Here is an 18,796-nt window from a genome sequence, read left to right on the forward strand (position 1 = left end):
TTAAAAATAAATTTGTTTTTTTTTTAATTTTAGGAATAATTTTTAGGTGTTTAAAGTTTTTTTTTTTAAATAACTAAAAATATTTAGGGTCTTCTTGGAGTAGCTGCGGCATATTAAAAAGCAATTGTGAAGCTGCTGAAAGGTAATATGATGTTTTAAAAATTGCAGTCTCTATTATAATTTTTTTTTTATGAAAAAATTAATCCGCGGCTAGAAAGCTGCCACCACATCTAGCCAGTATCTACAGGAAAAACGCAGATTTCAGTGAGTTTTTTTTGAAAAGTTTAACTAAAAAGACAAAACCGTGGTGCGTTGCCACTGGCTGCCCGAAACGGCCCTGTAGTGTATTTCCGGGATCTTAATTTTATAATTTTTATAATTTTTTTTTTACTTCTAAAATGAATGAAAATAATACTATAACTTAGTAAATATAGTTTAATGGAAATTTAAAAAAAAAATAGATTTTAAAAATATATCCATGAAAGTCATTTTTAAAAATTAATATTAGTAATATTTTGCATGTGTTGTTAAAGAGTTTAGGGTTAATAAATAAATATGAAATTTTAGGATTTTGGCATAAAAATATATAAGAATTTTGGGGTATGTATGTAAATTCCTTCAAATTTTTTAAGCAGTTAAATAAATAAAGATTAGAAACTATAGCGCTGTATCAAATGCCATCATGATCACAATTCGTCTAATTAGTAAATGAAATTCATTATGTATATATGACCCATACTTCTTATGTATTTATATATCTAGCCCATCAATTTTGAATTATACATGCATGGTACTCCTATCTTTAATATCACATCAAAATTATCACTTATAAATTCTAAATTTTTTCATAGGTATTAGTTATCTAAGTAAGAATATTGTGGTATGCATGTATATTTTTCAAAAATATATATTAGATTATTCAAAATAATAAAAAAAAAGCTTCATAACTTATTTATTTTACTTGTTTCTAACGACTGATTTCGACATCACAGTCTTATTATGTTAAATCATTGAAAAGTATTTAAGATAATACGATTCTCTAGTTTAAATTTGGCCCAAACATCAACTAGTCATCAATGGAAGTTGATTAAAAAATGTTGCAGGTTTAAATCCAAGGTTTTTATCTGTGTACATGTTGGATCTTGTCATTATGCTAAGATGTTAAATTATCACTCAGCTGTTACAAAATTTTAGCACAAAATGAATCATGTTAAAGCCTTACTCAACTCATTGTTGAATCCTATTAAAATTATATTTGAAACCATGTTTGAAACACGATGATGAAATTTTGCTTAAACTTTTTCGAATTTGTTAAAATCTTGTTCAAAATTTCGAGCCGTGCGAAACTAATTTGGACTCGATCGAATTTGGAATACAATGCGAGCAACATTGAAAACAAATAATATGATTTATGATGTCTAATATTGTTCGTAGTCTAAGGTTTATAACACGAACAAAGATTTAGATCAAACCAGTCAAACATAAAATTGTATTCACATTAAACATATGATGAGTAATGCAGATAAAAACTTTTTCTTCGAACTATAATACAAGACATATCTAAAAAATATATAAATATATTTGACCAATTTAAAACAATAAATCATATAAAGTTAAATTTATTAATAAAAATCAAGCAGTAACCTTATTCGCTCTATTGCTCGTAACTATTCCTATGGCCGCTCGAGTTGAAGTGTTAGATATATAAATACATAAAACTTTTGTGATATGTACGTATATTTTCTATTTCACTTTATGAGTTATTTGTGAGCTTTATCATAATGTAATTATTCAAAATTTTCATAATAGGAAGTGAAGACATTACAAGTCAAGTTTTTTAAGGAACATTTACATAGGTAGCACATAAATCTTATTTATTTACAAATCCCACACTTATTACAAGTCAAGTTTTTTAAACTATATTTTGGTTTATATAAAATCGAACCGTGATAGAATGCACACAACAGTTATATTTGTAAATACTAAATTTTTGGGGTTGGATATGTAAATACAAATGAATATGTAGCATGTTATGTAAACTGCCCAAAATAATTTCGGTTTGCGCTAGAATGTCGATTTGTAGTTCTTCGGCCAAACTTTCGTTTTGCGGCGTTGCCATCTAACCGCCGGTCGCTCCCTCCGGCCTCTGGAACCCACACAGCTTCGGTCAGCGAAATCTCGTTCCCTCTTACTCTGATCCCCATTGCTCATCTGCATCTGCCTCAGCTTCCAGCCGCAGATCGATTCTGTGTCCGCCATGGCTTCCTGGCTCAAGGTGGCCGAAGGTATCAATATTTCAGCTTGGTATAGGTCATCTATTGTCATGTTTCTTGTGATGTTATTAAATCTGAAAGTAAATGGAGTTTGAGATCCAGATCTCTACTTTTTTCCTGTTAATTTTATCGGGAAACGCCGTTGCTCGTAATTCAATCAAAATCATGTGCTCCTGAGTTGTAGATCTTAGTGCGTCCGAACCACTATCTGGATGGATTTTGATGCATGCATTCCACAAAATAGTGGCTGCTCTAATTGTTGAATTTGGTTTGAAAATGGAGATTGTAGAGTGCGAACTTTCTAAGGACAAGACTTCCAAATTGGGTTCATAACGACATTTCTCTGAAAGCGGCTCTCTCTTCACATTTCTTACTGAAAACCAAACAAAACAACATGTCTATGTTCTACTCAATGTTATCAAGCGCACTTCTGATGCCTTGCTGGTTATGTAAGAATAATATAGCTGTTCAAGAAAAGTGAAGGAAATAAAACAATGAAATGAATTTTTTGTGTATGCTGCATGACAAATCATGCTGGGGGGACAAAGGGGATTATAGATGTAAAAAAAAAATTAAACTTGTAAAAGTAGTTAAGTATAGGGAAATTTACATATATATACCACACAATTCTTATGTATTTACATATCTAACACCCAAATTTGATAGTTAGAATCATAACACCTTGGTGTCATAAACCTATGCTTAAAAAGACGTATTTTGTTTTAAAAAAGATTGTGATGGTGGTTATTTTATATGTGATGTTAAGGATTTAAGTGATATGCATGTAAATACGAGTGTTTAGGTGTTAGATTTGTAAATTGATAAGAATTGAGTGGTATGTAAATTCCGCCTAAGTTTATTGTATATGGTTGATTGGTTTTTGGAAGTCTTTGATTGATGTTGCTTTATTTTTTTGGTTCATTGACATCTTAAGGTTGAAGTCATTGAAATGTTATTTTGACCATAAGGAAGTTGCTATTTGAATGCTGGCTTTTGACCAAAATCAATGTAACAACTAACTTGATGGCTAAACTGTTTGAAAAAAGCGAACTTTACATACATACCACACAATTCTTATATATTTGCATATCTAATACCTACACTCATAAACATTTGATTTTATAAACCTATGCATGAAAATGTGTGTTTCACTTTTAAACAATTAATAGCAATGACTTTTTAATATATTGTTACTCCCAACCTTTTCTCTAATATATTGTTCCTTATTCTTTCCTTCCTAGTTTTTCCATAAGTCCATTCTATCTTCATTTATGCAACATTCAAATTAGATATCAATGCCTTTTTAATAACCTATCATTCAGATTCATATAATATTACCTCTCTAATTGTTGTTTTATAAAATTGATCTTTACAACAATTCTTTTATAATGCATTGAGATGTACACTTACGTGCAAATTTTGATTAGTTGTGCATCTTCTGGCATGCTTCATTTTTCCAATCTAGAAATGTCATTTGTTGTGATGGTTGGAATCACTTTTATGACCTAATATGCCAAATAATGGATCAGATCTTCTAGAAGTTGTGGACCGAAGAGCAAAACTTGTTGTGGGTGAATTGTCAGACGAGCAGTCTGATTTACAAGTCTCAGGTATGAGTTTCATATATCCTTATTTGATACTATTCTTGCAACACAATAGTTAGTACATGGTTTTTCACTTTTGTTTTAATTTTTTTTGATATAAGCATCCAACGAACGGGAAGTGAAAGCCCGAAAATTAAAATCTGAGGGCAAGGTCAGTTACCTGTGGTTTTGAAACAATCTTCTTATCAGTGTTGCTTGAGAATTGAGATTCCATATTCACCTCAAAATTTCTTGTTTTGACATTTATTTTCAGGGTCAACCAAGAAAAATTGTGGGTAGAATTGCAAAGCCTGCTTCAGCAGAGCAAGAGCAGACTGCACAAGCAGAACTCAGCTTGAAGATTGACAGAATTGATAATTTGGGAAATGAAAGGGGTCCAGAAGTTTCTGCCAATCATACATCTGAAACTTCTTCGGAAGTTCTATCTGATGCTGGTAAAGATATAGAGATATCAAACTCTGCATCTTCTCGTGTCCCCGAAGCTGCTGAACTTGAGAATAATATTCATGAACTAAAAGAGGCTCCTTCTGAGAACAATGTTTATAAAGCATCTTCCACAACCAAAGATACTACTCTTGTAGCAAATTTAGGAGATTCCCCCTCTTCTCTTTTAAACGGTGAAGCCCCTGTAAATGTCAATGGAATTCATCCTGCTGATACCGTTTTTGAGGGAAGTGTAGCTGTTGCGGATAAGAATTTGACAATTAATGAATTGAGAAGAGAGCGTGAAACTAATCGAAAACATGCTATCAATGATGGACAGGAAAACGAGCCCTTTCCAGAAGTGTCACCAAAGACGAACAGACAGGTCGAAAATAAAACGGAATCATCTCCAATGAAAGTTCAAGACCAAATTGATGAGGTAATTTATTTTCTACAGTCACTAGGATCACAGAATATAGTTTTATGCTTATAAATTAAAGGGAAATTTACGTACATGCCAAATAATTTTTATATATTTGCATATCTAATATCCAAACTTTCATATTTACATTTATAACACTTGGTGTCATAAAACTATGCATGAAAAGGTGTGTTTCCCTTTTAAATAGTAAGCAATAGTTGTATTTTTTATGTGTTATTAAATATTTTGGATGTTATGTTTGAAAATATGGAAGTTTAGGTGTTAGTTATGTAAATACATAAGAATTGTGTGGTATGTATGTAAATGGCCGTAATTAAATTCCTAATTACCTCTTCTTCTGATTAACACGCCCAGCATCTAGTAATCATTCATGTTGTTTAGCAGGCTCAAGGATTGCTTAAAACTGCAGTTTCTTCGGGACATTCAAAAGAGGCAAGGCTAGCCAAGGTGTGTAAAGAATTCTCTGTTTTTATTTCCACATTATATTATCTATTCAATGATTTTACTTCTGCTAGTAGTGTTAAATGTCTATGTGAATAGGACAAATGATTGCGAATTTCTTTTGCTTTTTTGTTCAAAATGGTAGTCCCTGGAACAAGCCATGCAGTAGATCTTGAGTTCAATCCTGTTTAAAATCAGCGGCAAACTGGCCTTGCACATAAGTGCAGCTTGTTCACTCAATTAGGATCAGATATCATTAGGAATATTGACGTTAGAAAAACCCCAAGAAGAATAAAACAAATCTTGCTATATAGCAAGAAATTGCAGTCTACTACTGGAAACCAATAGGTACATATCCCGCTAACGGAATGAAACCATTAAAGCCAATGTAACTGTAGTCTGCTACAATATCAGAATAATGATAAATGTTAAGTCAATTGCAACTATGATTGGAAGATCTACATACATACCACCCAAATCCTATGTATGTACATATCTAACACCTAAACTTCAATATTTACCTATGCATGAAAAGGTGCATTTCACTTTTTAAAATTAAATGGTGGTATTTTTGATTTGATATGAAAGATTTGGGTGGTTTTAATGTAAAAAGTAAATTTAGTTGTTAGATATTTAAATTCATAGGAATTGGGTGGTATGTGTGTAATTGCCCCATAATGATTTTTAATTGCTACAGGATCTACATAAGAGGTTTCAATGCCAGGTTACCAAACTGATTCTACATTAAAGGAACATTTTTAAAGCATGTATAACAATTTAATCCTCATTCCTTCTTGATCCATAAGATCATAAAATTAAAAATATTACCAAAATTAATAGGAACAACCCAGACCCCTCGCTTAAGTCTAACCAAACCATCAGAGAAGATATTCCATTCTCAGGAGGCATATTATCACATGCATGTTTATAAAATAATCTGAAATTGAAATTATAAAACATGAAATAATGAGTGATGCAGAATATTCTTATCCTGTATTTGCTAAATGTTTCTAATGAGTGTAAACTTGCATATCACCATCAGTTCCTTTGTTAGCTAGTCCTTGGACATTGCATTCTGAATTCATGTCTTTTAAGGTTTCTTTGATTTGTGTTCTTTCATTGGGAGGATATTTATACAACTACTAACTAGTTAGTCCAAATTGTGACATGTTGATGAAATAGCTTCTCATAATTTTAGATTGAGATGGAGGATAACTAAGTTTTTATTGATTATTGGTTATAGTGCATGATAAATATGTAGTTGATGGTCCTTTGTTTCTTAACTTGATTAAGGGACCTTTCAAGTTTTTGCCAATATTTGGCTGTTCTCAAAATTTATGCCGTTGATAACTGGAGAGATTGTATGGTGATTACTTGGAGATCTAAAGATATACAAATATTATAATTAGATTGATGATGGCTATTTACCTTTATGGGAAGATGTCTTCCTCTTGGATTTCTTCTGTTTCTTTCTTCTAGCTATCTTCTTCATCTTTCTTGTACCTTTTAATTAGTTTTTTTCTTGGAATTTCAAGTAGATAGAAAGAGGAAAGTGAGAGGGAGCTTTTCTAGAGTATAAATTTAGAGAGCGATGATTAGCTCCAAAGGTTTGTAGAGTGAATGTAAAGTAGACGAACAAGAGAGTTTGAAAATTTATCTCTGTTTTTAAGAAAAATAGACTAAAAAGAAAATATGAAAATCCTACTTAAAATTTTAATACATACATACATACATACATATATATATATATTGAAAAACCAAAGGGCTTATTTTATTGAAAAAGAAAGGATACATAAATGTTGTATGAGAGGGCTTAATAGAGGCACCCTACCCATACGATACCAAGCACAGTAATGCCCTAACAAAAAAATACAGATAGACTCAATAAAAAAAAAAAAATTTAAACATGCTGAAAAGAAGTAGCTAGAGACGAGCCAGTTTAGTCCTGATTCTTCCTATTGTTTTAGGAGCGGAGCCAGATAACAAACTTTGAAGAGCCGTGCCATTGTCAGGAGTAACCAAAAGTAACCAAAGTATCATTAGTATCATTCATTAAGTTTCCAAGTTAGAGTGTGCCCCCAGCCTTTTTCTTTCGCTGAAAAGTGTAAACCTGTCATTTTTCATCTGAAGACTGGCTCATGTGATCCTCGGTCTGATTATACATTAGAACCGCAGTAGAAGGAAAGACAGTGGTTGCCGCAGCGATAGGTTCCAGTGTATGTGAAGTGTGAATTGTCTTCTCTGCACTTTATGCTTCCTGAATAGGAGCTGCGGGGCTATATTGATTTTCGGTTCGAACATTATCCGTTGTAGTATGGTCAGGAGAAGGGATCTCAGGGGCAGACACCCACCAACTTCTGTCTTGTGGTGATTCCCCCTCAGGTTGGCTGTCATCAAGTTTGCTGGGAGCACGTTCAGGCACGTGGGGTGCACTAATAGCATGTTCCTGCTTTTAACTATTAGTTCTCAACTGTGTGTACAATCTGAAACATTTCTCTTGCGGGTGTCCAAATATCTTGTAGTGCTTGCAGTAGTAAGGTTTTTGTTCCATAATGATTTTTTGCCACTAACCATCAGACTTCTTCTACATCTGGTAGTGTAATATCTCTTTCAATCAAAATCCTTGCAATAGAGGGCATTGAGAAATAAATTGTAGGTAAGTCGCAAACAACGATCTTTTTGTGATAACCCTGCTAATATCCATGTAAGCCTCTAAATCTATGACATAATCTAAAATTGCTTTAACATTTATCAACAAATTTGATCAGAAATAGTTAGACTTGCAAGCATTATTCTAGAATATCTGTTTTATCAGCTGAATAATTCCCACTATCCTAATTATTGAGGAATATCTGCAATTTTTGGCGTGCCTTGAATCATATTGAAAAGGCGTGCCAAACAATTTGCAAGAAGAATTTTATGAATGAATACCTTCAACTCCTACATTTTGTCAGTAGTCACAATCGAGGAAACCAATCCAAATTTCTTGTAGAAGGAATAATAGTGTCCATTTTGATCAAGATCCTAGCCCCAATAACCAAAATAGCTTAATAGTACCAACTTCCACTAGAAACGGTTCACCAAAAAAAAGAACCATGAGAATATATGGTGGATTAGCTGACTTAATGCTTCTGGAGTATAGGAAAAACATCCATATTTGAGTAACATGAGATTCCTCGAAACATTCAAAGAGAGTTGACCACTTCAGCATCCAAATTGGGAACCCATCCACATAGCATGATCTGCTAGAGAAGAATCTTAAATAATCCACTTCCATGAATAATTTGATATGGTATTATTATAATAAATAAGTTCAACTAAATAACCCCCATCCAATCTAAATTAAACCATGAATATAAGAACAGTTTCCAAATTGGGGCTACGCAATTGAAACATACTAGTAAGGAATAAAGAAAAATAGATGCTAGCTCGTAGATCTTTTTATCCACTGAAAAAAAAGAGTGGTGGTTTATGGTGACTTCTCGTAGGAACTCATTGAAAATACATTGGGAATCAAAAGGATTTTCATTGGGAATCAAAAGGAGACAAACTAATGATCGAGACCCTTATTTTCCCAACAACAGCTGTGAAAGAATGGGGAGCACCATTCGAGAGATATTCCATGGTGATCAAAATTGTTGGTGCAGGATCGATCATATGTAAAGCTGCACATATGGATGCCTGAGAAGCAATCAACAAAAATAGATGGCATGGGTATTGAGTAATCAAGAGCTAGTGGAACAAGGAGGTACAGCATCTAAGAGGAGATGCTGAATAGAAATTTACTAGTGGGGAGCCAAACTAAAATAATAAGGGCACCCACCCTAGGAACCTTAGTCTGAGATAGTATGAGTGAAAATGCCTACTCCCGTAGATAACAATGCTATGTAGCAGAGATCAAAGGTGGATGGAACAATCAACACTGAATCCTGTGAGGGAGCTCGTGTTGCTTAGATAAATTACACACGTGAAATAGGGCTGGTGGCCACCTAGTACCGCACAAGGTGGGTGAAAACGTGATCATGAAGCATGACAATGTCATGCATAAAGATGGACGAGAGAATATGAACACTTTGTTCACAGGAGACTTGAGATTGTAGGAATGAAGGTAGGACTAGGGAGTTATCAACAACATACTGCACAAGCTGGAGATTGGGTGATGCCTTCAAATGAAGTCTTGGAATGACTTAAAATTTTTAATATAAAATTAATTCTCGAGGTTAAGGAATACTCTTAATTCACACGTTATAATACTAATCGTCAAATAACAAGTTACCTTTTTCTTAACTTTCCTATGCCTGATCATACTTACCCATCTTAATGTTTTTTTAACAAAAATTTTATAAAATATAAATGATTATGGCTGGATGAGCTTTTTGTTAAATAATAAATATTAAATTTTTCTATAGTTTCTGAGAAAAAGGGAGAAAATAGAAAAGCTGTTTTTCATCTCATTGTTGGCTCTTTTTGTAGCTTAACATGCTGACATACAAAAAACTATGTAATATTTGTAGCATATCTTCTAGTCACATCTTAATAGGCTAGGCCTACCTAAGTTGATCTGCATGGTCTGCCCATGTGAATTTGCATAGCCTTTTTATTTCTACTTATTTAACCTAATTCAGGATCACTCCCATCATGCAAATTGTTAGATTTTAAGCCACTTGTGAAGGAGAACAACATGGAGGTCTATTCTCTCAAAAATCCAGATTCATATTTTAATAATATTCATGCACAATATTACAAGTATAATTTTTTTCTTACCTTCGCTCATGGCAGTATATTTGTTTTTATATGCTGCGTTAGTTATCTATTTTTATCTTCTTAAAGAGATTAATATCCAATCAGCTAATCAACAGGTTTGTGCTGGGCTTTCTTCTCGCCTTCAAGAGTACAAATCCGAGAATGCTCAGCTTGAGGAACTTCTTGTTGCTGAGGTGAACTGACTCTGAGATCTTGTGATGTTTTTCGAGTTAAACTTCTTGACTTGGTGAGAGGTATTGCATATCCTTTCTCATCACTTAAATATTGCGAACAGAGAGAGCTTAGTAGTTCATACGAAGCTCGCATAAAACAGTTGCAGCAAGATTTATGTGCTGTGAAGGCGGAAGCAGCAAGAGCAGAAACAAATATGACCGAAGCCTTAGCTGCAAAGAACACTGAAATTGAGTCTCTTGTTGGCACAGTTGATGCCTTAAAGAAACAACTATCTTCCTCAGAAGGAAGGCTCGCATCTTTACAGGTGTGTTTTCCCATGATTTATCCCCTTTTCAATAGACTGCTTTTTGTTTTTTTATTGCTGATTCACTTGCCAGTGCTCTGCAGAAACTTAAGGATCTACTTCCCTTGTTTTTTCCTTCTTTTCTTTTTTCACTCTCATTTTGTTTTTTCTAATCAGTTCTCAACCAGTCTCATCACATCAGGATTAAATTTATCACTTTCAATTGGTTTGAAGATGAGCCCGTTTTATCTGTATTGAAGAAGTCCAATGAAATAGACTCATATAAACTATGCAGTTTGTGTGAGATTTTTTCCAGATTTCACAGGAAAAAGGTTGTTTTGTATAGACTTAGTTTTACTATAGCAGTCTGATTTTCTCTTGTTTTCTTTATAGTTCATTGATTAGATTTGCCCTTTTTGTTTCTCATTTTCAGCGTTTTTTGGAGGTTTGTGTTTTAAATTTCTTATGGTCTGTGCTTTCTTATTGAGAAAGGCTATTTTTATTGTGGGATCTCTCTTGGAACCATTTATTGTGTTTGGAACTGACCTCAAATTTTCCTTCTATGCAGGCAAACATGGAAGCAGTTATAAGGAGTAGGGAACTGACGGAGAGCAGAATGATTCAAGTATTTTGATATCATTATAGGCAAAATATGTAGCAGTATTTCATAGCATTATAATAGAATTGTCTTTTCATGTCTTAATAATTTTAATTTCTTTCCTAATAGGTTTTGCGGGAAGAGCTTGCTACGGTGGAGCACAAGGCTGAAGAAGAACGTGCTGCACACAATGCTACCAAAATGGTGCTTATTGGAATTGTGTAAAACGATCTCTATTTTTCTAAATTGTTTCCATGCTGAAGTCATTTCTTAAATAAACAGGCTGCAGTGGAAAGAGAAGTTGAACTAGAGCACCGAGCTGTTGAGGCATCTAATGCTCTTGCTAGGATACAGGTTATAATCCTTTATACTCTATGTTCTTTAAATTTCGGCCTTTCTATATCTAGCATAATTTAAATGCACATCTTATATCTTGTTTGTTTTTGAAAGCAATGTTCACATAGTAATAGATACTTGCATCAACCCCCAGACTAGCACCAATCCCCAAGTAAACCCACACAATTTATGAGATGTTGGGAGTCCTTTGATAATGGGTAGACCAAACCTGTCACGACCTGACTTGAAAATTTGGAATACCAAGGCGAAAACGAACGGTCGGATAACAGTAACATATCATTCTAACAATCACAATTGTCCACAAAAATAATCATCTAAATGGAAAGATCCACTAAACCATAAAGGTATCGGAAACATCATCCAAACCAACATAACAACATTCAGAGTGTAGCAATAGTAATGAATGAAAATCAAACATAAAACAACAATGTTTAATACCTATTTCATTTGAATCTCTTCTGTGATAGAGATACTTTTCTCCTGTTAATCATTTTAGTTTAATTAAGTTTTTCCTAAAAGAAAAAATCAAATAACGCATTATGTTTACAGTAGCCTACTGAATAATTACAACTCTATTATGCACTAAATTTTTATGCATCTGTTTAGACATGAATACTGAAAAGAGTAATGATGATATATCTTTAAATTAAGTTTTAAAATTTTCATTTTAATAAAAATAATTTTTTAATCATTTTTATACATTTTATTATCAACTTCTTTTCTAATAAGAAATTATCTCTGGAGCTTCGTCAAAAACTTGCATCACTTAAGGTACAACCATTTTCATTTTTATTTACATTTTATTTTTGTGCACGGATTTAATAACATCCCCAGTAAGTGCTATATGGGGGTGACACATAATCGACTTAAATATTTGCTTTTTATTTTAAATATGTTTAATTACTTTCAATTATTGAATCAATTTTTTTGACTTTTTATACTATGTAAAAGGTAGAACAATTTTAAAACAATATATTGTCATTTAATTTTTCAGTTATTTTCTTTAAATTATAGAAATACTTCAAGCATTTAACGTATATGAACTAAAGAAAACATTTCTTTTAAAATAATACATATTCATTTAAATTTATCTTTATTATAATAATTTTATTATTTTAAAGCATAATTATTTTTAATTAAAAATAATTTAATGCATATAAAGCAGTAATTACTCCCTCTGTACGTAATTCATCATGAAATGACACAATTAAAGTATGATCATGAATAAAGCCTAAGTTTTGTCCCTATTAGATGACCCAGGCAGCCAACCATATGGGCCCCACAAATTCAATCTGTGGAAGCTATTGGAGTGAGTTTCTTAGTTCTGCTTTTTTTTTATTCTTTTCTTATTATGTTGTATATTTTTTTTTCGTTGTTTGTTTTGTATTTGGTAAGTTGTAATAGTCTGAAATATGTTTATCCTAGGCGTTCTCTATATAATAAGAGGAAATGTTGTAATTTGACAATAATTTTGATTAAGAGAATATAGTTTATCAATCTTTCTTTATGATATTAGAGCACTAGGCTTGATTTTGATGGGAGTAGGACATCCTTCATCTGTTTGCATCAATCGGTACTGTCGAATGTTTTGGTTGGATCGCTCACCGATCTCGATTGTGTCGTTGGGCTTTGAATCTACATAGTTTGTCGGCCTCATCTGCTTAGAACAAAGCATACGATTTCATCGACCCCTTCTACACAGGGAAATCTCGTCGACCCCATTGGTTGTCGTCGACTTTGGTGCCTTTGACTGCTTCGTTATTCGGCCTTCTCTTATGCATGTCTTCTTTGCTTGCTCCTATAGTGCTATCTAGCAGTCGAAATCCTGCAGTCGTTGGAATCCCTCCAACCAGCCTATCGGCTCTTCTCTACTCCTTATCTTAGCCCTTAGACTCCTCAAATTGCAATCTTCTATTCTTGTTGCAACTAGCAACCAACTTCCTTATCCATCCCTAAACGTGCATAGGGTTAATTATCAAGTACGAATGAAGACGTCTAGTTCTACTTTAAAGGTTAATTCTAAATCAAAGACTAGAAATTCTATCCAAATAGCCTCCGAACTCTCTTTATTTTTCACAAACCGTAAGCTTAATGGTCATAATACCAATCCGTGTTTATACATTTGTGGAAAATGAAAAGAGAAACATCTCACGGGAAGGGGCACAATTCTTGAGCTCACTAATCCTAACCATCACTCATGGAATATCCGTGATCATATGATCATGTCATGGTTGATCAATTTCTATAACCACAGTAGTTGGAGAATTATGCTTTATAAGACAACACATGAGATTTGGGAAGCATCTTTAAGACTTATTCTAGCATAGAAGGCACCAAAGAATCGTTTGAGATTGAGATAAAATTGCATGAGATCTGACAATAAGAGTTGAGTGTTATTCAATACTTCAATATACTATTAATCTACTGGTTACAGTTAGATATGTATGATACATATAGACATGGAAGTGCCAACAAGATGTTATGATGTATAAAATAATAGTGGAGAAGAAGAGTATTAAGTTTTCATTGGGTCTAAATTAGAACTTAGATGAGGTTAGGGGGAGAATATGAGCATGAAGCCTCTCCCTATCACTAAGGATGCCTTTGCTGAAGTTATAAGTGAAGAGAGCAGGAAGAAGCTCATGATGGCAGGGATCGTGGGTTCATCTAGCACTGAATGCTCAGCTTTGTGCACACAAGTCCTTCCTGACTCGAAGCCAAAAAAGAATCATCCCATGTGTGAACATTTTAAGAAACTTGGTCACACGAAGGACAAGTGCTGGAAATTACGTATAGTTAAAAACCTGGATAAGGGAGAAAGAACCAAGATAGCATACCCATGTTTCTACCTTTCTGAAGGGTTTGCTGAACATAACCCCTTTTATCAACGAACAACTAGAGGAGTTGAAGAAGCTTCTTCCAAGTACAACCGAGTAGCCTACTAGCTTGATGATACACTAATGTATCATATCCTTTTATCTTGCTAACAATGGAAGATTTTGACCTTGGATAATAAATTCAAGTATTTTTATCACGTGATTGGAGACATTCATGCTCTTATCAACTACCAAGGTATTACAATCTCAAAATTTGTTAGACTTGCTGATGAATCTTATTCCAGGATTTTTAGGAAAGGAGAAGTGAAAGTCTCCAAAGATATTCAACTTTCTTCTATGCTAAATGTTCCCCAACTATATTGCAACTTAATTTCAATTAGCAAACTTCTCTTAACACAAGTGTTTTCTCCACTATCCTATTCTCATGTTCCTGAGTTTGTTGTGTCTGAATCTATTGAAGTTCATGTTTTATTATGACATTGTGTTATGGGTCATCTCAATTTTCATTATGTTGCAAAGTTGTGCCACTATCTTTTTATTAATAAAAACCAAAGTTTTACCTGTGTGAAATATGTCAAATGACTAATCATACTCGTCATGTATACTTTCTATCTCAGTACAAGTGACACATGACTCACCCTTTCTCTATCATCCACAATAATATTCTTGAACCATCAAAATTAAAAGTCATTAATAAAGTAAGATGGTTTGCCTCTTTCATTGATGATCAAACTTAAACTAGTTGGATATTTCTCATGAAGGATAAACCCGATACTACACAAATCTTTCAGTCATTCTACGACATGATCTGCACTTCTTGCCAATGCAAAATTTAAAGTCTCAAAATTGACAATGCAAAAGAATATTTCAACTCAATCCTTGGACCTTACCTTGTAAAGAATGATATCATCCATGTGAGTTCCTATGTTGAGAGTCCACTATAATATGGGATAGCTGAGAGTAAGAATAGACATCAACTTAAGGTATCTTGGTATATAATGCATTCTAATAATGTTTGAAATTTTTTTTGAAGAGATGTAGTGCTCACAATCACTCACGTTATTAATGGAAGCCAAGCTGGGTCTTTGGCTTTCATATGAGAGTCTTTTCGTCCAATCTTCTTCTTAAAATATTTGGTTCTCTTTTTTGTTCACATTCACCAACCAAATATCACAAAGTTTGACCCAAAATCTATTTAATGTATCTTTTTTACTTATCATTCCAACAAAAGGGGCACAAGTGATTTTCTCTCATTACTAAAAGATATCATAACTTCATGGATGTTACATTCTTTGAAAAACAATCCTACTATTTCAAATTTTAAATTTAAGGGGAAAGTTGGGTGAATATCAAATTTAGGACACTATTATGGATACCCTCATTAAACTAGAGTTACCAAAACATATTCTATTTCCCTATAACCATTATGTCTCTCAAGTTTCACGACTTGAGGATATCTAACTTGAGATTAACAATAAGGAAATGCACTAGGAACTTCATGCATACACTAGGAGAAAGAAAATCATTGAGCATGATAAAAACATAGGCAACCACATGACCTTTCATAACCAAACCAGAATCCACACATCTTTGAAGTTCTAAGGGAGGTGGAATCTAGTTGAGAAGACTGGGAAAGTTGCACATATTATCCTATCCAAGAGTGTTGCCTATGTAAATTTATCATCTTATAAAACTTTTGTATCTAATTTTAATAGTGTGCAGATACCCAAGTCTATGCAACACTTCAAAGTCAAGAATAGAAAAAGACAGTTAAAAAGGAGATATAGACATTTGATTTAAATGGCACATGAACCTTTACAAAGCTTCCTCCAAATAAAAGACATGTTGGGTGCAAATGGGTATTCGATGTCAACTACAAAGCATATGGGGGCATTTAGAGGTTCAAGGCTAGATTGGAGGTCAAAGGATTCACTCATTTTTATGGGATAGACTACAAGAGACCTTTTCCTTAGTGGCCAAGATAAATACTGATGAGTTCTTCTTTCCTTGGCAGTGAACAAAGAGTGGTAACTGTATCAACTTGATAATAAGCATGTTTTTTTAATGGAGATCTTAAGGAAGAAGTGTATACGAAGATCCCATCAGGGTTGAAAAATGGTTCAAAGAAACATGTGGTTTATAAACTAAGAAAGTCATTTTATGGCCTCAAACAATCTCCACATGTTTGTTTTAACAAGTTTGCCAATTCTATGAAATCTAATGGGTACACTCAGTACCAAGGTGATCATACACTGTTTATAAAGCATACATAAGGAGGTAAGAAAATTATACCCATTGTTTATGTAGATATGATCTTGATATGTCATGATAAAAAGAGATTAGGAAGATTAAGGTTTCCGCCATTGAATTCGAAATCAAGGATCTAGGAGCTATGAGATATTTTGTGGGCATGGAAGTGGCTAGGTCCTAAAAGGGAGTTTTGATATCTCAAAGAAAGTACATCCTAAACCTACTAAAAGAGACATGAATGCTAGGGTATAAACTTGTTGAGACTTATATGGATTTTAGCAAAAAATACATTCAAGGAGACAAGATACCAACGAAAAAAAGGTAGATTTCAGAGATTGGTGGGAAAGTTTATCTATCTTTCACACACTAGAGCAAATATCTCTTATTTTATTTGCATTGTTAGTCAACATATGAATAATCTAATTGACGAATAATTGGAGATGGTTTATAGATTATTGAGGTTGTTTAAGACCCCCTTGAAAGGGTTATTTTTTAAGAATTCAAACAACATGGAGGTAGATGTTTACACTGATGTTTGTTTAAGAGGGGAACTCATGGACAAAAGATCCACATCTGGGTATGTTTCTATGTCTAGGAAAATCTTGTCACATGGAAGAGCAAGAGCCAAGCAGTGGTCTCTAGAAGTAGTGCAAAATTTTAGTACCGGATAATTGCTTTGGGAATTTGTGATGGAATGTGGATTTAAATGTTACTAAATAAGTTGAGATGCTCCACAGTCAATCTCATAAAGATATTCGGTGACAACTAAGCTGCCGTAAGTATTTGCAAAGAACCTTGTGCATCATGACATGACCAAACACATCGAAATTGGTAGACATTTTATCTTTGAAAATGTCAATTTTGGCATCATTCACTTAATCTACATTCCAACTCATCTTCAAGTTGTCGATGTCTACACTAAATCCCTACCTCTAGGCAACTTCACTTATCTGAATACCAAGTTGGGTCATTACAGCATCTATGACCCAACTTGAGGGGAAGTGTAGAATTTGTCCCCGTTAGGTGGCCCAGACCACCAGCTATATGGGAGGGAGTTTCTAATTTCAGCTTTATTCTTTTTTAATTCTTTTTTTTATTATGTTGTCTCTTTTTCTATCATTATTTGTTTTGTATTTGATAAGTTGTAATAGTCTTAATTTGTTTGCCCTAGCCGTGCCCCATTTAATACGGGGAAATGCTATAATTTGAGGATAATTTTGAATAAGATAATGTAGTTTCTCCACCTTTCTTCATCCAATGATCCAAATCTTTTGAGTTATAAATTATAAAGTGCATTTTAAATCGGATACAAATACTATCCTCTTTGCAACAATATTGAGATACTCTGAAAATTAATTACTATGTTATATTTCATGCATTTCCTATTTATTGTCAAACAACTTTATTCTGAGTTTATTATTGTTTAAGGGAGTCTTACGTATCCTATTTATACACAGAGAACTGCAGATGAAAGCACATCCAGAGCTAATGAGTTGGAGCACAAAGTTGCTTTACTTGAGGTACTATTTATGTTCATTTTTTACGGTAGTAGAAAGGTTCGTTAATACTAAAAAAGATAGCTCAATTTCATATCAAATTTTCCTAAATTTTTATAGATTGAGTGTGCATCTCTAACACAAGAATTACAAGACATGGAAGCTCGCAATCGACGTGGGCAAAAGAAGGCTTCTGAAGAAAATATTCAAATCCTTCAGGTAAGGAATATAGAAATTAGCAGTGATATCTAATTGAACAATTAAATTTATCGAAGGAATAATTCTTCTACTACTATGATTTTGGCATTCTTGGTCAATTTCAAGAAAGATTTAAAATTCAAACATTAATTGATTTTTATTGGTTATCCTTGATGTGTGATTTAACCGGATCTATATTTTGTCTATTGAATTTGACAGGATAAAATGGTAATTGTTATTTAACTTGTTAAAAAATTTGAATTAACTCGTTCAGGTCTTGTATCTACCTGCTTTCCAAGAACAAATCATGCCCCTAAATGTGTCAATAAAGAAACCCAATTCGGTTCAACTGAATGGGATTTAGTTGCGGGTTTAGTCACTCAAAATCCAGCGATAGCAGAGAACACAATTCATCACTGCTTTGCTTATTGATGATTGACTGGACCTGAACGGTCATAGAACGCGGCACACCTGAGTTGATTTCATAGTCATTAAAGCCTTTGTGCTTTACTGCAGCGCAGATTTTTCCTAAGTAGACTTAATTCGATAAGATGCTAAGTGAGGTAGAAAATTATTAGGGTTGTGTCCCTCGTAATTTATTTTTTATTTATTTATAACAAATTGTTAACTTGTAATGAAAATTTTAAATTGAATTC

At 33.3% G+C, this 18,796-nt stretch overlaps 1 protein-coding gene across 2 annotated transcripts in view; it reads left to right on the forward strand.

The window, feature by feature from the left end:
* Positions 1-2,052: 2,052 nt before the first annotated feature.
* Positions 2,053-18,796, forward strand: part of LOC110039532 (golgin-84) — a 33,002-nt gene continuing 16,258 nt past the window's right edge. For both annotated transcript variants that reach the window (XM_020744629.1, XM_020744630.1), the window contains exons 1-12: positions 2,053-2,285; positions 3,803-3,883; positions 3,979-4,028; positions 4,131-4,739; positions 5,127-5,189; positions 10,043-10,120; positions 10,222-10,425; positions 10,973-11,029; positions 11,132-11,206; positions 11,285-11,356; positions 17,904-17,966; positions 18,063-18,161. In XM_020744629.1, coding sequence (XP_020600288.1) covers positions 2,258-2,285; positions 3,803-3,883; positions 3,979-4,028; positions 4,131-4,739; positions 5,127-5,189; positions 10,043-10,120; positions 10,222-10,425; positions 10,973-11,029; positions 11,132-11,206; positions 11,285-11,356; positions 17,904-17,966; positions 18,063-18,161 — 1,479 coding nt within the window. In that variant the 5' untranslated portion in view covers positions 2,053-2,257. The remainder of the gene's footprint in view (positions 2,286-3,802; positions 3,884-3,978; positions 4,029-4,130; positions 4,740-5,126; positions 5,190-10,042; positions 10,121-10,221; positions 10,426-10,972; positions 11,030-11,131; positions 11,207-11,284; positions 11,357-17,903; positions 17,967-18,062; positions 18,162-18,796) is intronic.

Source organism: Phalaenopsis equestris, unplaced genomic scaffold (genome assembly GCF_001263595.1).
Source record: "Phalaenopsis equestris unplaced genomic scaffold, ASM126359v1 Scaffold000002, whole genome shotgun sequence".
Taxonomy (NCBI): domain Eukaryota; kingdom Viridiplantae; phylum Streptophyta; class Magnoliopsida; order Asparagales; family Orchidaceae; genus Phalaenopsis; species Phalaenopsis equestris.